General features: G+C 32.3%; 1 protein-coding gene across 1 annotated transcript; it reads right to left on the bottom strand.

The window, feature by feature from the left end:
- Positions 1 to 259: 259 nt before the first annotated feature.
- LOC107614148 (terpene synthase 10-like) lies at positions 260 to 6343 on the bottom strand. The gene is made up of 7 exons (XM_016316375.3): positions 5900 to 6343; positions 4189 to 4447; positions 3420 to 3801; positions 2349 to 2567; positions 1446 to 1584; positions 1081 to 1329; positions 260 to 626 (listed from the first exon to the last, which is right to left on the bottom strand). The coding sequence occupies exons 1-7, from the start codon at positions 6164 to 6166 to the stop codon at positions 312 to 314; spliced, it is 1830 nt and encodes a 609-aa protein (XP_016171861.1). The 5' UTR covers positions 6167 to 6343; the 3' UTR covers positions 260 to 311.
- Between the last annotated feature and the right edge of the window lie 13106 nt (positions 6344 to 19449).

The raw sequence follows: 19449 nt of genomic DNA, 5'->3' as shown, positions 1-19449 counted from the left end.
GCCGAAAAGGGTCCAAAAATTAATATAATGCTTGAAACTGGATCTCGAAGATCAATATAATAAATTTTAAAAAATTAAATTATTAAACGCGATAAATCTCATATACCTTTATAAAAATTTAATCTAGGTATAAGTCAAATAAATTTGTAATTGACATACCTGTATTTTATTTATTGGACATTTTTAAAACAAATAAATAGCAAAAAAACATGCCATTGAAGTACACCACATAAGGTACATTATTTAAATAGAGATTCTAGCATAAAATAAGCACATCATTTTGAATAATACTAATTAATGAGACAGCAATTTTAGTTCTTCTCAGCCAAGTTTTCTTTGTAAGGAATGGGTTGAACAATTAATGATAGAACACGACTCTTCATTTGAGAATCTTGAATAGTATGTCCATCTCCATGGTTATACATGCACATTGCCATTCTGGCCAGGTTCACAGCCATGCCAACAAAGATTTGAGGCAAAGAAGAATTATGAGCTTCCTTATTTAGTTTCTTCCATGCTAAGGACAAGATGGATTTTATATGTTCTTTGGCATTTTTTTCGGAAACTCTGGTTTCATTCATGTAGCACTGAATTAACTTCAGAGTATCACCATTTTCACTTTCACGCTAAAAAATTAACAAAAGAAATAAATATTACAATAAAATAATAATAAAAATGAAACAAATATAAGAAAGTTTTGTCAATAATTTTATTAAGTGTTTATAATTTTTTATAATTTAACTCAATTTTTAATTCAACCTCTATAGTTTTTTTTTTTACAAATTTTAGCAAGTTCTTAGTTAAGTACTAATTTATATGCAAGATTACAAAATTTCACTATAAATAGAATATTTTCTTCTGGTTTGGAATTTCTTTATGATCTTACAGGTGATGAATGAAAATAGGAATTTAAGTAAAATATTTTCTCATTGGCAAGAGTTTTATTTAAATTTTAAATTATATGAATCTATTTTAAAATTGAGTAAAATTATACCAAAAATTATATAATATATTATGTGCACTCCCGAAATAATTAAGCCTTAGAATAAATAACAAGAATGAAGAGATTTTGGAAATTACTTCATATGTTCCAAGATCATTAACAAGGCGCGAAATGGTTGATGGAAACCGAATCATGTCACAATATTCTTGAATGCAAGGTAGTTCTTCTCTTTCGAATGAGTGTGGAACCAAAAAATAAGTATGGACAAGTATCACCGGCATGCCTATGGAGATCCATCCGTTCTCCACATACTTCTCAAACCCTGGTTTATACGCACTATGGTACCACTTTGCTTCTATAAGATAGCTTTTACATATATCTGTCCACTAAAAATTTGACAAGCATAATAATAATCTCTTCAATAGGGAATAAAAGTAAAATTGTAAAATAATAAATAATAAAGTTCTAAATAATTAAATCAAACCAACAAGTACTTTCTTACCGATTTCTTTAGGTATGGAGCAATATAGAAACCGTTCATTTTTAGGAATTCAAAAGCCAAATCATTGACAAAGTTATAGAGCGAAAGAAAGCATAGCTGCATGTATTCTGGAAGAGTATCAATGATCTTTGGATCCCATCTAGAATCATACAATGCAAGTGTCATCAATATTGTGAACATACAAAAGGGGTTTTTAATTTATTAGTATCAGTTTTTCAAATACAATATCAAATTAAATTTTATTGTTATACATTAAAGTTTTTTTTATATATATTATAGAAAACCTTAGTATTTTGTTCTTTATGATTATGATATAACAGTATAATATAAGAAATGGCTTCTTTTTGTTTTTAAGGTTTGGAAACAATTATTGATTTATAATAAATTTTATATGAGTATACATATGTCAATTGACAAAATAAATATGTATTCAATTTAAAGTAATTATATAATTAAATATTTTATATCTCAATATGTTATTCAACTAATTTGATGGGAAAAAAAAATACAACTAAAATGAATAATTTTTGTGTTATCACAACTAACATCCATTTGTAACTCTTTTTTGTTTAATCTTTTCAAATCTTTGTTGCTTACAAATTTGTTCAATTAAGTTATTACAAGAATATACCTAAGTCTATTCTTTTATTTAACTTTTTTCTAATTACAAAAGTTGTTAAAGTACAAATACTTGATTACAAGCTTTTGAGGTATAAGGACTTATTTACTAAATTTAGTGAAATTATATAAATTTTTATATTTTTGAAACCTATTATCTAAAATTAATTTTTAAAGTTTAAAGAATTATTAAAAACACAATCATAATTTAAGGACCATATAATATTTTCTTAGAAGAAAAAAGAACTACAATTAAGTAAATAGGAGTAATTTTTAGTTACTGACCTATCAACTGCTTCTGTGAAAAGTTCTAGCTCTTCTAAAGTTCCGTACACATCATAGATGTCATCAATTGTGGTTATTAAGCAATTGACTTTTGTTAAATTCCTTCTGAAAAATTGAATATGTGGCTCCGAATTCATTTCCAAAGGCCAAAGGAAGTTCTCTACCAACCTATCTCTAGCAAAGTTCAACTTCTCTAGAAGGTCTTGTTTTTTCCACCAACTTGGAAGAAGGAGAAAGAAAAACGAACAAAATCATTTAGCATTTGAACAAAAAAAAAAAAAATTGCATATGCTTTTGATTGCACTAATTAATGCAAAAACCCCTAAAGCATGCAGGGGTATGCTCTGCCTTTAATAGTAGAACGGGCATAAAATGATATTCTTTAGGTAACTTTGGTTGTATTCATTAAATTTGACTAATAGTTTAGTAGTTTTCTTTTTAATATGCCCATAATTATTTGTAAAAAGATTTATTGCATCAAGAGAGTAAATTAGCATGGTTAATTTTTATTTTTGACAGTATGGATTGCTTTTTTAGTAGTTTGAGTGTTTTGATTTTGGACAGAAAAAAATAAAGTTAAAACAAGTTAAGAATCTATTTCGTTTGGTTAAAAAATTAGTTAGAAAATATAAATATTTATTTTTTACTTTATGAATTCTTAAAATAAAAAATATTAAAAAATATAAATCACACATATCTTAGATGTAAAATTAAATAGACTAACATTGTTACTTCAACTTTTTCTCTTCATTCCCCTTCAAAACTTAATATATTCACTCTAAATGCAAGAGAGTTTAAATGAAAATCAAACACTTTTTAAAAAATAATAAAATAAAATATGACTATCTGTATATAAAATTAGTTTTAGAAGTTAGCAAAACATTTATATAATTGAAAAGATAATTTAAAAAACTTAGATCGATTCACCATTATTATTACAACCTCGATGATCATCTTACTAGGTCGAATATAATTAATTAAGTCAACAAATAATCTTTCAAGCAAAATTACCTTGATGCATGCTTAATTTAGTGATTCTAAACATATATATAAAAATGGGTGGCATATCACCTTGACCCATGCTTGAGGTCTTCTTGATGGATGGTTTGAAGAATGTTGTAATCCAATTTAGCAAACTCAAGTAAAGAAGGATTCATTGTTTTCCTTGTTTCATAAGCATGAATGAACCATTGTGCCTCCCATCGTGGAGCCCTCCAATGCAATGGAATCTCCAAAGAATGATCAATTAGGAGTGATAAGTAGTTCCCTTCACTCTTATTTCTGAATGAATATCTTTCAAGAATTTTCCAAGTGAAATCTCTTGCTTCATCCAATATAGTTTCACCCTCCCATGAATAAAATGAGGCTTCATATAGTGATAATATTCCTTCAATATCAACTGACTGAGATATCTTAAAATTATCCGTTTCATCTAGAAAGTCAACAAAAGCATCTACAACAAAAATAATATACAACACATCAATTGTTTAATGAGAATATATAGCTTTTATATACTGAGAGCATCAAATAATTTTCCACATATTGTTAATGACGAGAAATTAAAATAAATAAATAATCTGGGTGAATTTTTATCATCTGAACTGATTATTTAGTATAATTAATTATTTAAAATAATTTTTTTAATTTTAATTGACTGTATTAAATATAAAATTATTCATGTGCATTTATTTATATAGTTTAAATTTTTTGGAAAAATAATTTTAAGATAGACTCACTAAATTAGAAACATAATTCTAGCTAGTTTACTTTTTTTTGTGTTTCAATCTCAACTAAATATTCCTAAGTAGTATATGATGCAAGTCATAAGAAGGTGAAAAACCTGTTGATATATCATAACCATTATCCCTTAAGATCCTGAATTGGAGTGCTGTGGCATGCAGAGTCTTCTTTTTTTGGGAGTAATCTATGTTATGGATACTGTCCAATATGTTCCTTATTTCACTCTTGATATGATAAGCCACTCCAAGCCTTTGCAACACATCAATAAGATCAAGCTGGTCAACATGATTTTCAACTTTGAAAAGCATCTTTCTTACTTCTTCCTTCAAAACATGGTGTTGCTTGAGGTATGTTTCCTCCTGCTCATTAGTTAAAGAGTTTTGTTATTTATATACCTAAGAGTAATTAAGTGTGTCTAATCTGTTGAGACATGTTGTAATTTTTTGTTTGTTCTTGCTGATAATAGCGAAAAGAATAAGTGACATCAGATAAGTTAAGGGTGTGGGGTTGGTGTTATATCCATTCATATGTGAGTTTATTTCATGTAGTTTTGTGTTTCTTATATACACTTTTTTGCGTTTTATAGTCGATTAGTTATATATATATATATGTTTAGTATACAAGTGTTTCTTTCAATTCTCCATAAATAAAAGAGCAAACACAAAAACACAAAAGGAAATAAGGAACTGAATGTTAGAGTAAAAGCTAAAACAAATAAAACACAATAATAATAAAGCAGCAAGTTTCTAAAAAATAAGCTGGCACTAAATTGATAAAGATAAAGATTTAAAGTTCAATCGAAATTTAACCTTGATTGAATTGAGTATAATAAAATAATATATTTATGTATAAAATATATAATTTTAAAAATTAATTTTTATAATTTATTATTTTAAATTGATTAACCGTGCACTAAAAATTACATTCATTCGATTGGTTAACTTATATTTTGAATTTCAAACGATTTTCGGTTAATCTACAATATAATCTCAGCTAGGATTTAAATTCAATGTACTTTTTAAACAAGGCATACATATATACCACTCAACCAAGTCTTGGAATGAAAATAAAATGTTTTTCTTAATTTAGTTATTATTTGCATTAGTCTTGTTGTGGCAACAATTTAAAATTTTGGACAATGAGAACTTGAATAATATGGTCCAAAAGTAAAGGTCCAACTCTCTCAGAGAGACCAACATTTGGGATCGAGTTGGGGTTGACTGATCCGATAATTGACTTGACTTGGAGCACAGGCACAAGGTTATTAGACCGGTTTTAATTTTAGTTTGGTTCGAATAGTCTCAGAAAAAAATCGAATTAAATCGAACTGCAATTTTAATAAATGATCAGATCGAAATGACTTTTTCTTAAATAATCAAACTGAACTGCACTGCTAATGCAAATGCTCCTGCTATGCATGTTTCAATCTCGCTTCACAAGCTAAGCTCCCATATTTTTCTTTTGGATAATCTAATGTTTCGCAAAAGTTTTAAGCAAGTGAACTCATAAAGTTTGCACTGTATGTATATGTAAAAGTTCAATCTCTGAACAAATTAACCTCCTCATCCTATATAAATATTTTCGAGTACGTATGAGTAATTTTATAATTTATGCTCACCTACTTTATTTCTCACTTGAGCATTGAAGGCCTTACCGACATAGCCTATCTATATCTAGTCGAACCTAAAGTATAAAACTCTTTGAATTTTCCATTATCCAAAGTCTATATTTACTAAAGTTTGCTAACAAGGATGCCTAATAAATTTACGAAGAATGATCTACAATAATATGATGGAAGTATCGAAGCATACCTTATATTCACTATTGAGTGACTGGATATAATCATGAGGCCAAATAGAAGGTTCGTATTTAGAAACAATTTGACGATCTGTTGTTTGATTTTTACTATTATTATTGTTATCATTAGAAACTAAATTCAATGCATTGCATTGAATTGAGCAGGGGGAATTTAAGGTCCTAATTATTGTTGCTGGAAATGATGAATTTTTTCCCAGAGGAAGGAGCACTTTCGTGAATGTTGATGATGTGATTATTGAAGCAAGTCTTGGCAGATCCATCTAGACTACGATGACAGAGGAAAGAGAGAAAAGAGGGAGCGGGTATTCCAAAGATTATGTCTTTTTCATTGGCAGCATAATGATCTTTCCCTTTATATAGGCGAAGATCAGAGCTATAGTTGTGTAAGATCAGACTGGCCGGTTAGACCAGAAATCTAACAAATCAATGGTCCGATCAGTTCGGATTAAAAACGATCTTCTGAAATTAAATGAAAAACATCAGCTGTGTGACTCGGACTTGGAACTTCTTTTAACTGGACACTGTACGCTTCCAATGAGCCAGCAATAATCTTTTCCCATCGGATGAGCACAAAGCCAATATTTTCTTTAGCATTTTTTCTTCCACAATATTTACTGCTTTTTTAAAAAAAAATCTTAATTCGGTATTTCTGTTACAGTTTAACGTAGTATTTGTTAAATATTTCTTTTGCTTTGCTTTTTATATAAAGTTAAATATAATAAAATAATAAAACAATTACACTATAACTGAATTATTTAATATGGATAATGGATATTTTTATTATTTTAGAGTTTTAATTAGTTTAAAGATAATAAAAGAATGACAACTATTATGAAGTAAAAAATGATTTCTTGGCTCGAACTAGCCGACTTCAAAGTGAAAATTTTCACGTGTTAATTTAATTATTTTTATTATTTTTCACATGTTTGATATGAAGTATATCAAGATAAAAAAGTGGATCATGTGTTTTGAGAAGGTAGTTGTTCATATCTTGACTCAAAATATAAAGTCAGGTCTAATAAATAAGAAGGTCCACCTAAAAAGGGTAGTCATTTTTGCCTGTTTAACCTATTAAATGTGTGTTTGGATTATAGTTTGTAAATGGAAGTTTGTATAAAATTAATTTTGATGAAAAGTAAGTTTGTGTTAATGTGATTTATGTTTGGCAATCTTTATATCAAAATGGATTATAGTAAAATAAATATTGTTTGGATTATACTACTCAAAATTATTTTTAGATAAAAAATTACTAAAAGAGATATCAATTTAAATATTTTTTTATATACATGCAAAATCAGAACACTAACAAAAATAATATAAAAAATATTTATCATATAGATAAAATAAATATAATAAAAAATAAAAATATCAAAGAGAGTATTATAAATTTTATAATGTCAAACAAAAAAAATTTATAATTTTTTTTAGTACTATTAGTACTCTTTAATTTAGTCTTATTTTGGACTATAAATTTTCATTATTTATAACTCTATTGTTATTTATAATTAGTTTTTTATTTATTTTATCCTTTTTTACAGAATCATAATTTATATTATACAAAATTAAAATAAAAAATAAAAAAAATTGATACAAAAAAATAGAGTACATCAAAGAATAGAAAAAAAAATCATACAAATAAAAAATAATAAAAATTTTATAAAACAAACAACATATATTATATGAACAAAAGAAATACAATAAAAGGTAAATAAAATTCATATGAATAAAATCAAACAAAAAAATAAAAAATTTTATACAGAACATAAATAAAACACAGTAAAGGATAGAAAATGAAGGGTAGGGTCTCAAAAGGAGTCTGGACAAGTCGGACACTGCCTCAAAAGGAGTCTATACCTCACGTTCAGATCCAAATCACCATTTTAGGTAATTTCTGAAACATTGGCACCGGAATAGAGGGGGTCTTCTTCAGCTCCTTCAGTAAGGCCACGCAGAGCCCGTCCGTCCGAACTCCTCCTCGAGCCATAACCTGGAGGTGAGAATCAATTGAAACATCATCCTTGCTTATGAAACTATGAGGAATAATGTGCTTCTCACTCCAAGCCATGGCATCAAAACCTTGTTCATAGATGCCCGAGCTCGACGTCTTGTGCTTTTTAGAGGTCGGGTCGGGATTCGAAGGAGGTGGATGGTTTGCTTGCTTTGGGGGATGATTTGCTTGTTGTTCCGAAGAGGACAGAATTAACTGAGGGCCGAAGTCGAGTGTAATCTTCACACAAACAACAGCACCCGAGTCCGACTTAGAAGGCGAAGCCACCACCCCGAACTCTTGTAGCTGGAGATTGCGAGCAACAACACTCTTCCTCGCAATCTGTAAATTTTTCATTGCGGCCGTCTTGGGAGCCATTTTTTCTACATCACATCAGGGAATCAAAAACAAAGTCAGGCATGAAATGTATAATTAACAGAACCTCAAAAAAATAGAAAGAAGGCTACCTAATTCGGATTGGAGTTGGCTGGGGTTCCCTAAAAATCTTTTAGTATCCAAATAAGGAGCACGACGCCAACACTCCTAGAACAGGTCAACTACGCTCTTCTTGAGATCATCTAAATCGTTCACATTATACTTAACTATTATCGGTTTCTCCCCCCAGTACAAAGAAAATCGGGGTTCATTGTTTTCATCGAAAAAGAAAGGTCAGTTATTATCAATAGCTTGGAATTTGAAGAAATAATTCTTAAAATCATGAAATGACTCATCAAAAATAGCAAGCACCTTCCTCCCCTGGACAATCCGAAAAGAGACCCAACCTAATTTTTTAGAAGAGCTAAAAGGCTTCGTAAGAACAAAGAGATAAAAGAAGACTTTTAGAGAATGTCGGATGTAAACCCTAGGTAATTAGTAAATAATTAGCCAATAAATTAGTTATTACTTAAAAAAAATTAGAAAATTAAATTTTATAGCTTAATGAAGTAGAAATAATTAAAATATAAATTTTAACACTAATTTTAAAGGTTTTGGGCTAACAGACCGAACCGATCGAATCGAACCCATTTTGGACCCAAGGCCCAACCCACTCACTCATTAATTTATAACATTTAGCTCTTCCCCCCTTCATCATAAGGAATCACGTTGAATTGGAAGGAAGGGAAGGGGAAGAACACCAAACCCTCACTCAAAATTCAATTTGCTATAACTTTCAATCCGGAGCTCCGATCGCCATACCATTTATTGCCACGTGATCACTACATCGAGCTCTACAAAGCCCACAGAACAATTTGGTAAGAACATCACAATTCCTCACTCAGACACTCTCTTCCTAATTTCAAAAATTTGAGATTTTAATTTTGAGGGATTATGTGATTTTGGTGTTTTGGATCAAATTAGCTTTGTGGACTTGCGGGGTCTTGTCCCAAATTTCTGTTGGTAAGGTGAGGAACCTCTAACTCTTGCGAATCATTAATAACTATAAATCCTAAGTTAATTTTGGTATTAGATTGGATTATATGAGTTGGAACCAAATTGGTGGTGTTGAAAGCTTGATCTTGGGACTTTGGAGACTGGATTTTCTTTTAAATGAGCATGTGGTGCCTTGGATGTTGGTGAAACGGTGATTTTTATGGCATTGAAAACTTAGGGAGGAATCGGCCAAGGTATGGTTTTGGTTTCTTATAGATAATATATAATGTTTCATAAAAACGTAGGTTAGATGATCATAGGATAGGCTGGAAATGTGTAAGTTTGTAAATATTTAGTAACCTTGATGGAAACATGGAATTATAGTGAGAATGAGTTGATGAATAATGACTTTGTTGATTGATGAGTTTGGTGTTTGATGATAATAATGTATAATGATGAGTTATGTTGTGTTGATTGTTGGATTGTGTGGAAGGGAATTGATTATAATTGTGTAACTGGTTTGTGTGGAAGAGATATAAATGATATAGAATGGTATTAAACATGTTTAGTGTTGTTTTAAGGTATGAAATCATTGGTTTTGAAAAGGAAGTTTAGTAAAATGGAGGTTTGGCATTTCTTCGCAAAAACTTGATTTTTGACCAAATTCGGCGACTCATAACTCAGCTTCCGGACCCCTAATTTGTGAGAAACTTATTTCAAATGAAATTTTGGTCTGTGAAGTTTATGCCGTTTAAAGAACGGATAAAAAATCATTTAAAACGAAGAAGTTATGTGCGTTCGAAGTTTGGTACAAAAATTTGGTTTTTGGAGTTTCTGAAGGAAACGGGGTTCGCGTACGCGAAAGCATGGTCGCGACGTGAGCATTCTTCTCTGCCTCGAACACTCATGTACGTGAGACAGGTTGCGTACGCAACTGTAATAGTTCAGGTGTGCGAAGGGGTATCTCGCATACGCGAAGCCCTTGTTTTGGCCCAAAAACGTGATTTTGAATGTTTCACCAATCCTCTAGCTTTTCAAACCTCTACAACTACCTTCTAGGACCTAATACCTAGTTTCTAAATATAAAAAGGAGAGCAGACCTATAGTGGAAGGTTGTGAAGTGGAGGAACTTGGATCGAGGGCTTTGGAAAGAAGTTAAACACAGTATGAATGATAATGAAACTAATGTTGGTTGATTGAGGAAGTACGAAATATTAAGACTATTATGAATGAAGGTTAACTTAATGATGATTGATTGAAAATGAATGAATATGATAAAATGAGGCATGATTGAGGATGATTGATGATGAATATGATTGTGTTTTCTCTCTGGTTGTAAGGGTGACAGGGCACCTATTCCCTCTAATGGTGACAGGGCACTCTCTCTCTCTAACAGTCAGCCGATGTGCTGAGATATTTGTGCACAACAGAGAGACAATGCCTGGTTTAGCTACCGGACATGTCAGATTGGCTGTATAACCGACAAATGAGCTAATTAGCCATAGGATAGACATGCATCATATGCACTTCTATGACTTGGTTGTGTATGCATTTGTTTTGGCTTTCCTAATTTCTTATCTATGACTAGCTCTATCTGATTTACTTGCTTTAATTGCATACTATTTGCATTTTCTTTGCTTGTCTTGTATGTCTTTGCAACTTAGAGATCCCTCGTTTAGTGGAGGAGTGACGAGGGTTGTTCCACCGATGATTCAGAGGGTTGGAGGAAAGTGAGATTGAAGTATTAAGTTATATTTGAATTAGAACCTAAGTACCTTAGATAGTTTACCTAATTTTCGGTTTAACTTATAACTCTAAGCTTTAAATCTGAGTGTCGAAGTTCTATGATCGTCTCTGACTTTTCCGAGACCTTATATATTATGTATGTTAACACCATTACCATGCTGAAAACTCCCGGTTTTCATTCCATACATATGTTGTCGTTTTCAGATGTAGGTCGAGAGGCACCTCGCTAGGCATATGGAGTTTCCTTTGGCAAGCGAAGGTGGGATGTTGTCTTTTGTATTTTGCTATGTATATAGATATGTGTATAGACTTCTCCTCTAAATATGCTTCACTTTTATTCCTCCTAGAGGTTTCATGGAGATGTAGGAGTTTATGTCATGTATTTTGAGTATTGTTGGGATGTATATGTATATATGATATTCTTTTGCCAGCCTTGGCTTCACAGGTCGAGCCTGGAGTTTAATATTCTGTATTTTGGATACTCCGCTCTTATTATATCTATGTGTCTTTACTTTTCTTCGTACGCAACTTTCTGTTAGGTGAGCGTTGCGCTTTTTTTTCACGATTTTGCTTAAACATTCCTTCAAGGCTCCTCGTTTATTAAATTCTCTCAACTATTATTATGTATATATTTTATTTTAAAGGTCTTAATACCACACCACTCTATTTTACAGCTTAAGCGTAAAGATCTGTATGGTAGGGTGTTACATCGAACATCAAGCTCCCGACATAAAAGCTAGTATATCTTTAAAAAACCCCAGGAATTAGGGTGCAGTTGGGTAGGAGCAATATTACAAGTCCATCAGACATCGATCTCGAAATCAGAAAAAGGGAGGTGGACATCTAGTTCAGTGGAAAAGCAATCATAGGCATAAAAGAAGGGGCGTTCCGACCTATCAAGTTGGAAAAAGCACACCTTCTCCTTGGGATCAGCAACAATTATTTCATAGTTCCTCTCATCCTCCCGGTTCACACATAGCCTATGATGTCTTCGAAATTGTTTAGCATACTCTCTATCAATTATGAGAACAGGAGTAACGACATTTATATCTACCCAGGTCAGGTCAAATGGAACTTTGGTTGACATGTTGTGAATAACAGATCGAGACATAAAGGCTATACATACAAATACAACAAACAAAGAAATCGTCATAAAGAACTCAGACACCAAACAAAGGAAATCAATTTTCAACAACAAAATGAAAAATATGATTTCAAAGGTTTTTTCACAAACAAGCTCATGATATAGAAATGGAATCACTTCCTAACACGCAAAAGCGACACCATTTGGGGACAATACAACTATAGCCCGTAGCAACAATCTCAAGCAGCGATGGTTTCAATAGTTTCAAAGACACAAACAAGTAGCGACAGTTTCAAAGGAAATATAAAAGTCTTTGTCACCAACAACATTTCAAATCACCATTCAAAGTATCATTCAAAACAAATACAAGCACTACCCAGAGCAATCAATAGAGAGAGCGAGAAAAATGGGTAAAAGCACCAACCTTGATGAAACGCCAAAATAGAAAGGCATGTCAAACAGCAAAAACACAAGGATTTCTCTCTGGAATGCAAATGAAGTCTTTAAAAGATTCAAGATGGAGAAATTTTGAACTGGGACACAACTATGAAAGAATAACGAAGAAAGTGAAAGGATGAGTGAACGTTTTAGAAACGAAAAAAGAAGGAAGAGGGAAGAGATGAAGCTTTTATAAGAGACAAGGGACAAAAAAGACCTTTCACACCTCTCTTTAAAGGCCACGCGTGGATCCTCAGCGAACTTCTGCGTAACGTATGCCATGTCATTAAAGGGAGCAACGTTACAAAAATTTTGAAATACGTCGAGTACCTGACCTCTTCAAGGCAGCGTACCCAACGAAGAAAGTTGAAACCACAAATGCTTGAGTCCGACCTCATAAAAGCTCGAACTCAAGTAGGAGCATTGTTCATACCTTGACCCAAAACATAATGTTAGGCCTAACAAGGAAGAAGGCCCACTCAGAAAGGGTAGCCACTTCTGCCTGCCCGACCTATTAAGAGGTCAGGCGTGACGAGGGAGGTTCAACCCCACTTATCTAAATAAGTAACTATCTCCCCAAATATCTCCTACTATCTCTATCCCATCTAGAGAGAAGATCCCAACAAACGTCCAAGATAAAATGGAACGGTTATCCACCAATAAAGGTAGAACTACTCAAAAAAGATGGTTATTTATTCTATTATAAATATATTGACACCCCTGAGGTATATTCAAGTCTTAATCTACTAAAAACTTACTTAAAGTCCTTGCTAACTTAAGTATCAGAGTCTCTTATAGGTACTATCCCCACCTCCTCATGAGAAACTTGGACGGTGACAGCATCAGAACAAGTCAGATACTGCCTCAGAAAGAGTCTGAACGTTACGTTCAACCCCAAATTACCGTTTCAGATAACCCCAAAACAATAGCTATTATAAAATATTCTTAATAATATAGAACTTGATGATCGTATATAAATAATGAATTAAATATTTCAAACTTATAGAATTTTATTTGTTTGCTAAATCACTTACTAAATATAGTGTGATAAAATCGCATTAAATTATTAGATGCAAATGTAACAGGATTTTTTAAATAAATAATTTAATTAATTATTTGTTAAGGAGTTATAACTTAAATGACATAGTCTCTCTATACTCATCTAAGAGGTCTTCAATTTGATCTATTTTTTTATGTACTCTTTTTGAGTACTACTTCAAATGGATTAGATTTTAAGAAAATAATGTACTAATTTCAAATCGCTCATTCTAAAGAACGTAATGTAACAGTTTTAAGATATAACATTTAAAAATTATATTATTTTAAAAATAAAAATTAAATTGATCTTTTTTTAATTGTAATTTTTTGTTATAATAATACACATATTTTTGTAAACGAGATCTGTATATTTTTCAAATTCTATATATCTATATTTATAATTATTTCGTTTATATTATAAATATGATAAATTAATATGATATAAATTGATAAATATACTATAAATTATATATTTTGATAAATAGAATAATTAAACTATATATTTAAAAAAAAATCCTACAAATGTAACAAAAGTGGACTTCTCGACTAATTGTCTCGATTTGTTTTTTTTTTTTTTTTTTTTTTTTTTTTTTTTTTTTTTTTTTGGTCTTTTAGCGATTAGTGGTGCAAAAATGAGAAACGATGAATTGGAACGTATAGTTTTAGGTGGGTGTTACTGTTTAACCAACCCGCAATAGAAATAAATAAATAAAAAACAGATACGTGCTATTGGTTATTACGTTGTAAACGAGTAATCATGATTGTTCTTGGATAAATTTTTATTTTCAAGTTTTTTCATTTTTTAACATCATATTTTTGTTTGGACTACTCAATATTTTAAATCAGTAAAAACGCACGAGAAGAAGGTTAAATTATACTTTTTATTTTTGTTTAAATCTAAAATAAAAGCTTAAAAGTTTTTTGAATAGTAAAACTTTTATGCAGTAAAAAAATGTTAAAGTCTAAGTTCGAAAATTTTGTTTAGATGGTTTAAAATAAATATAAGATATCTGAATTTTAAAACACACCTTTTGAGATTTAGATTAAATTCAGAAAACTATTGAAATTAATTTTTGAAATATTATAAAGTTTGAACTCATAAAATACACTAAAATTATCAAAAATATGAGAAATTAGAAGACGTACACAAATAATGAATACTAATTATGATTACGTCTAGTTCTCAAATAACTTGAAAGTTTAACTATTAGAATCAGTATATTTTGAATATTCTTTTCTCAAACATTCTCAAGCTAAACTTTGACGACATAGATTAGATTGCAACTTCATCTAAAATTCATAAGTATTTTTCTAACATTCTCATACAAAAATTAATTTAGATATCACACCAATTTAAGAATGTTAGATATTTTTTCTTTAAACATTCTTTTTTTTTTATATAGATATAATAAGTGATTCATGTTGGCTCTTTACCAATCTAATACTCTTAAATATTCTCTCTTCAAGCTTTCTCAAGATTAAGCAATACCCATTTATGAAGTCCAACATCAGTTGGAACAGAAACAAAACATGCCAGATAAGGATGTGAAGACCTCTGTTTACCTTGTGGATGCATTTTAATGGATTGAGTGGTTTCGTCCCTCGGTCGATAACAAACCATAAGAACCGGAGTGCCAAAATAGATAATATGGAGAACAAAACCTGCCTTTTAAGAACGTAGAAACCATAATTGTAAAAATTAGACCGTATAACCTCCCTTATTACCAGAATGTCACCCTTTCGGCTGTGCCATTCTGATAGCGAGAATATTACGATAACTTCTATATATAACTATAATAAATAGGAGCCTACCTGAAAACCTTTTCAACTTTTCTATGAAAAACCAAAAATATTTTTTCTTTATTATTCATACAAACATGCATACACATATATAATACCCAACACTACTACATTCACTATAATAACTTTAAAAATATATACATATACATATATACATACATACATTCCATTCATCTCAATAAAATCAATAATTACCGCAATCCAACAGCTACATCAATGTTCATGAATAAAATAGATTAATACACTTTAATATACATATTAGTATACATTAACAAATAATTCTTATCCTTCTGTACAAAATTTATAACAATATTAAAGGCGACGGAAAATTATAACTAAAAATACAGAAAATAAACGCCAAAATGCTCAATAGAATCCGTGGATCCTTTTTCATCCGTTTTCTAAAAATGTTGGATGTAGGAGGGTAAGAACCAAACCACACAATCTCAGTAGAGGAGTTTTAAAATTGTCATAGAAAGATATGTAAGATAAAAATTTATTTTACAGTAGTGATTAGTGTCTATCTTATGATTCTTTCTCTTGCCAATTTTTCTTGTCTTTCTAATTTTTAAGATTCAAATATCGCTCTTTCGTAACTTAGTTCTCAATGCTATTTCTTCTCTAAATCATTATGTTCTCATAACTCTCCAACTTAATTCACTGCCATTTATTTTTCTTATTTTTGACCACGAGGTATATTATTCACTTTCTATTTCATTTTAAATTTATTATTCAGTTAGTCTCTTTCTTTAAGACCACTAATTTTCACCGTAATTCTGAACCAATAATTTAAATAGTAACAAGCAAACAATCAAACAATCAAGAAAATAGTCACAAGTATTGACATTACACACAAGCACAGACAAACAATTTCGAGCAATATACAAACAAATGCAGTATGATGCATGTCGTGCGGAAAATTGCCGATTAAGAATTTATAATAAGAACAGCGTTGCAAGTACAGTTCTTAACCGACGAAAATTCTGCTTATCAATTTAGAAAGAATTGTCACAAATTGAGAATGAAATACTGGGAGTAGAATTCCCAGGTTATCTCCTAACGAGTTGACAAAAGAGTGCAATTTATTGGTCAGAAGTTTTCCGAGAAATTTTAGAGTTGAAGAGCGGAAGAATAAAATGATTATTAATTAAAGCAATAAAAATTAACAAGAGAATTTATATAGTTAAAATAAAAAGCTTTGACCGGGAGAAGATTAATTACAAGTTCTATCCTTGTTGAATTTTTTCAAGTGTAATGGTAAGAGGTTGTTGTTCTACTTAGTTATCCTTTACCTAATAAAGGAAAGTCAAGTAACTAACCAACTCTGATTCCCAAGTCCTAATCCTCTCCTAAGGAAGGATTAGAGTTAGAGACTAGAGAGCCAGCCAACAACTTCCAGTTAAAATTAACACTTGAGTATTCCAACTCAAGGGTCTCCTATTAATCAACCCCAAGTCAAGTTAGAATTCTACTCCATTGACATGAATACCATTTTCATAGACATATAAAGGGAATAAAAAGAAGACATGATAATTCGAATAAAGTAATAACATATTACTTAAAGATAAAAATAGTTCTTAGCATTAATGAATTCCAAAATCAAAGATATCAATATGTAACTCTGAACAGGGTGAATGGGAGATAAAAGGGTAAGGAAATAAGAAAGCAAACTGTAATGATAAAGACTTCAAACGGAGGTAGTGACTCTTCTCAATATCCAAATCAAAAGCATAAAACTAGAAATCTATGAATGTGAAGAACCCTAGAGGAAGTGGTATTTTCTCTCTAAGATTCAAAACTAAAACTAAAAACTAAGTGAATGAGAATGTCTTGAGTCTCTGCTTATCCCCTGGCTCTAGTCTGCGTTTCAGGGCCGAAAACTGGGTCCAAAACCAGCCCAAAATCGCCCCCAGTGTCTTCTGCGATTTCTGCACGTGGCACACGTCACACGTACGCGTACGTCACGCGTACGCGTCGATGGTGTTCTGTGTGTGTCACGCGTGCGCGTTAGTCATGCGCGTTAGTCATGCGCACGCGTCGCTGTGCAAATTCGCCTATGACGCACAGAAAGGGGAATGGTTATCTCAACCTTTTTGAAGATCTCCACCATCTTGGGGTCTAGCTCCATCTACTTTCTGGACTTCCTAGCAAGGTGTGAAAAGGAAATAGGAATGGCTTCTCTTGTAACCTCATCTTTCGTTGGTGCTCGATTCCCTAGTTGAGCTGTTTCTTATTTAACCATATCTTGTACTTCATCCTCCTCTTCAACATCCTCTACCTTAACAATGTCTTCAACTGGAATTTCTTCTTTTGAGTTTGGCTCCTCATGACTCCTCTCTTGCAGTGTGGTTTTAAACCTTAAAGTAATGGCATTGATTCCACCTTTGGGGTTAGGTAAAGGTTGAGAAGGGAGTACACCTGAGCTGGAAGGCTGATTGTTGGGGGTAGAAGGTGGTTCCAATCGGGAAATGAGAGCTTGTAAAGTGGAGTTAAGACCATTTATGGTAGAGTTAAGTGTATTCTAAATGTCTTTTTGTCCTTGTGCAATAGAGCGAAGCATCTCATCACTGGAAGAGGAAGGGGGTAGGTAATTTGAGGGGCCTGCTGCTGGTTGTTTTGAGACGCTTGGGAGTGCCTTAGGTGAGGTGCTCGGTAACACTGGCCTTGGTTCTGCTGTTGGTAGGGAGGGTTCTGTTGATACCGGTTCTGCTGATTGTTGTTGTTGTTCCACCTCTGATTTCCACCGTTGTCTCTACCTCCTTGGTTGTAGTTATCCCTCCATCCTTGGTTGGAATTATCCCTCCATCCCTGGTTGGAGTTGTCTTGCCAACCCTGATTATAGTTCCCACCTTGGTTATAATTACCGCCTTGTTGATAATACCTTTGATTTGGGCGGTTATAGTAGTTGCTAGTTGCTGCCAAGGTGTTATCTTCTTGTTGGAGTTGCAGACATTCATCAGTGTAATGAGAATAGCAGGCACATATTTCGCATACTCTCTGAGGAACCAACAGTTGACACTGTTGTTGTGGAGGAGGCTGAGGTTGTTTTTGATTCAGCTGTAGCTGCTTTAGTATGTTGGTCATCTCTCCCAGAGTCTGTGTGAGAGCAGCAGTCTCACTACTAGAGGAAACCTCCACAATAGCCTTGGGATAGTTGTTCCTATGCCTGGCATTCTGGATAGACTCAGCTAGATCGGCGATCAGTTGCCATGCTTCTATCACCATCTTGTATTTAGTCAGAGAGCCATTACTCATAGCATCTAGTATGGTCTTGTCCTGAGGCTTCATGCCTTGTGTGAAATAGCTAATCAACACCAACTGATCAATCTTGTGGTGGGGACATGAGTCTAGGAGGTTCCTGAAGCATTCCCAATACTCGTAAAGAGTCTTTAATTCGCCTTGGATAACGCAGGAAATTTCTTTCCTCAGTCTGACTGTAACTTCAGGCAAAAAGTATTTGTCCAGGAACTCCTTTCTGAGCAGATCCCAATTAGTAATGACTGCTTCGGGTTGAGTGTAGAACCACTCCCTTGCCTTTTCCTCAAGAGAAAATGGGAAAGCATACAGCCAAATAGTAGTCTCGTTTGTACCATGACGCCTTGTAGTTGAGCAAGCTGTTTGAAAATCTCTGAGGTGCTTGATAGGCTCTTGAGCAGGTAAGCTATGAAACTTGGGTAGTAGGTTGATTAGCGCAGTCTTCAGTTCAAAATCTGCAGCCAGATTTGGGTGACACGCTTGATACGATTGCAGTGTAAAGTCTGGAGCTCCTGTTTCCTGGAGAGTAATCCTTCTGGTCTCTGCCATATTACCTGCACGTAAATCAACCAAATCAGTAAAAGAGGCTAACCGATGAATTGGTAGTAACCACTTCAGATTCGCTCTCAGATAAGACTGGTGAATTGGTAGTAACCACTTCACCACCCTCAGAGGCTAACCGATGCCGAGCTCGCCTAATACGTGAAATAGTTCTTTCAATTTCAGGATCAAACGCGGCTAAGCTCAGATAAGGTAGTGAACGCGTCATTCAATGAAAGAAACATACAGCTCATGGTAATAAAATAAAATAAAATATGTAAATA

This window comes from Arachis ipaensis, chromosome B8 (assembly GCF_059453495.1).
Source record: "Arachis ipaensis isolate K30076 ecotype BB chromosome B8, ASM5945349v1, whole genome shotgun sequence".
Lineage (NCBI taxonomy): Eukaryota > Viridiplantae > Streptophyta > Magnoliopsida > Fabales > Fabaceae > Arachis > Arachis ipaensis.
This window is presented reverse-complemented; position numbering and strand designations above follow the sequence as displayed.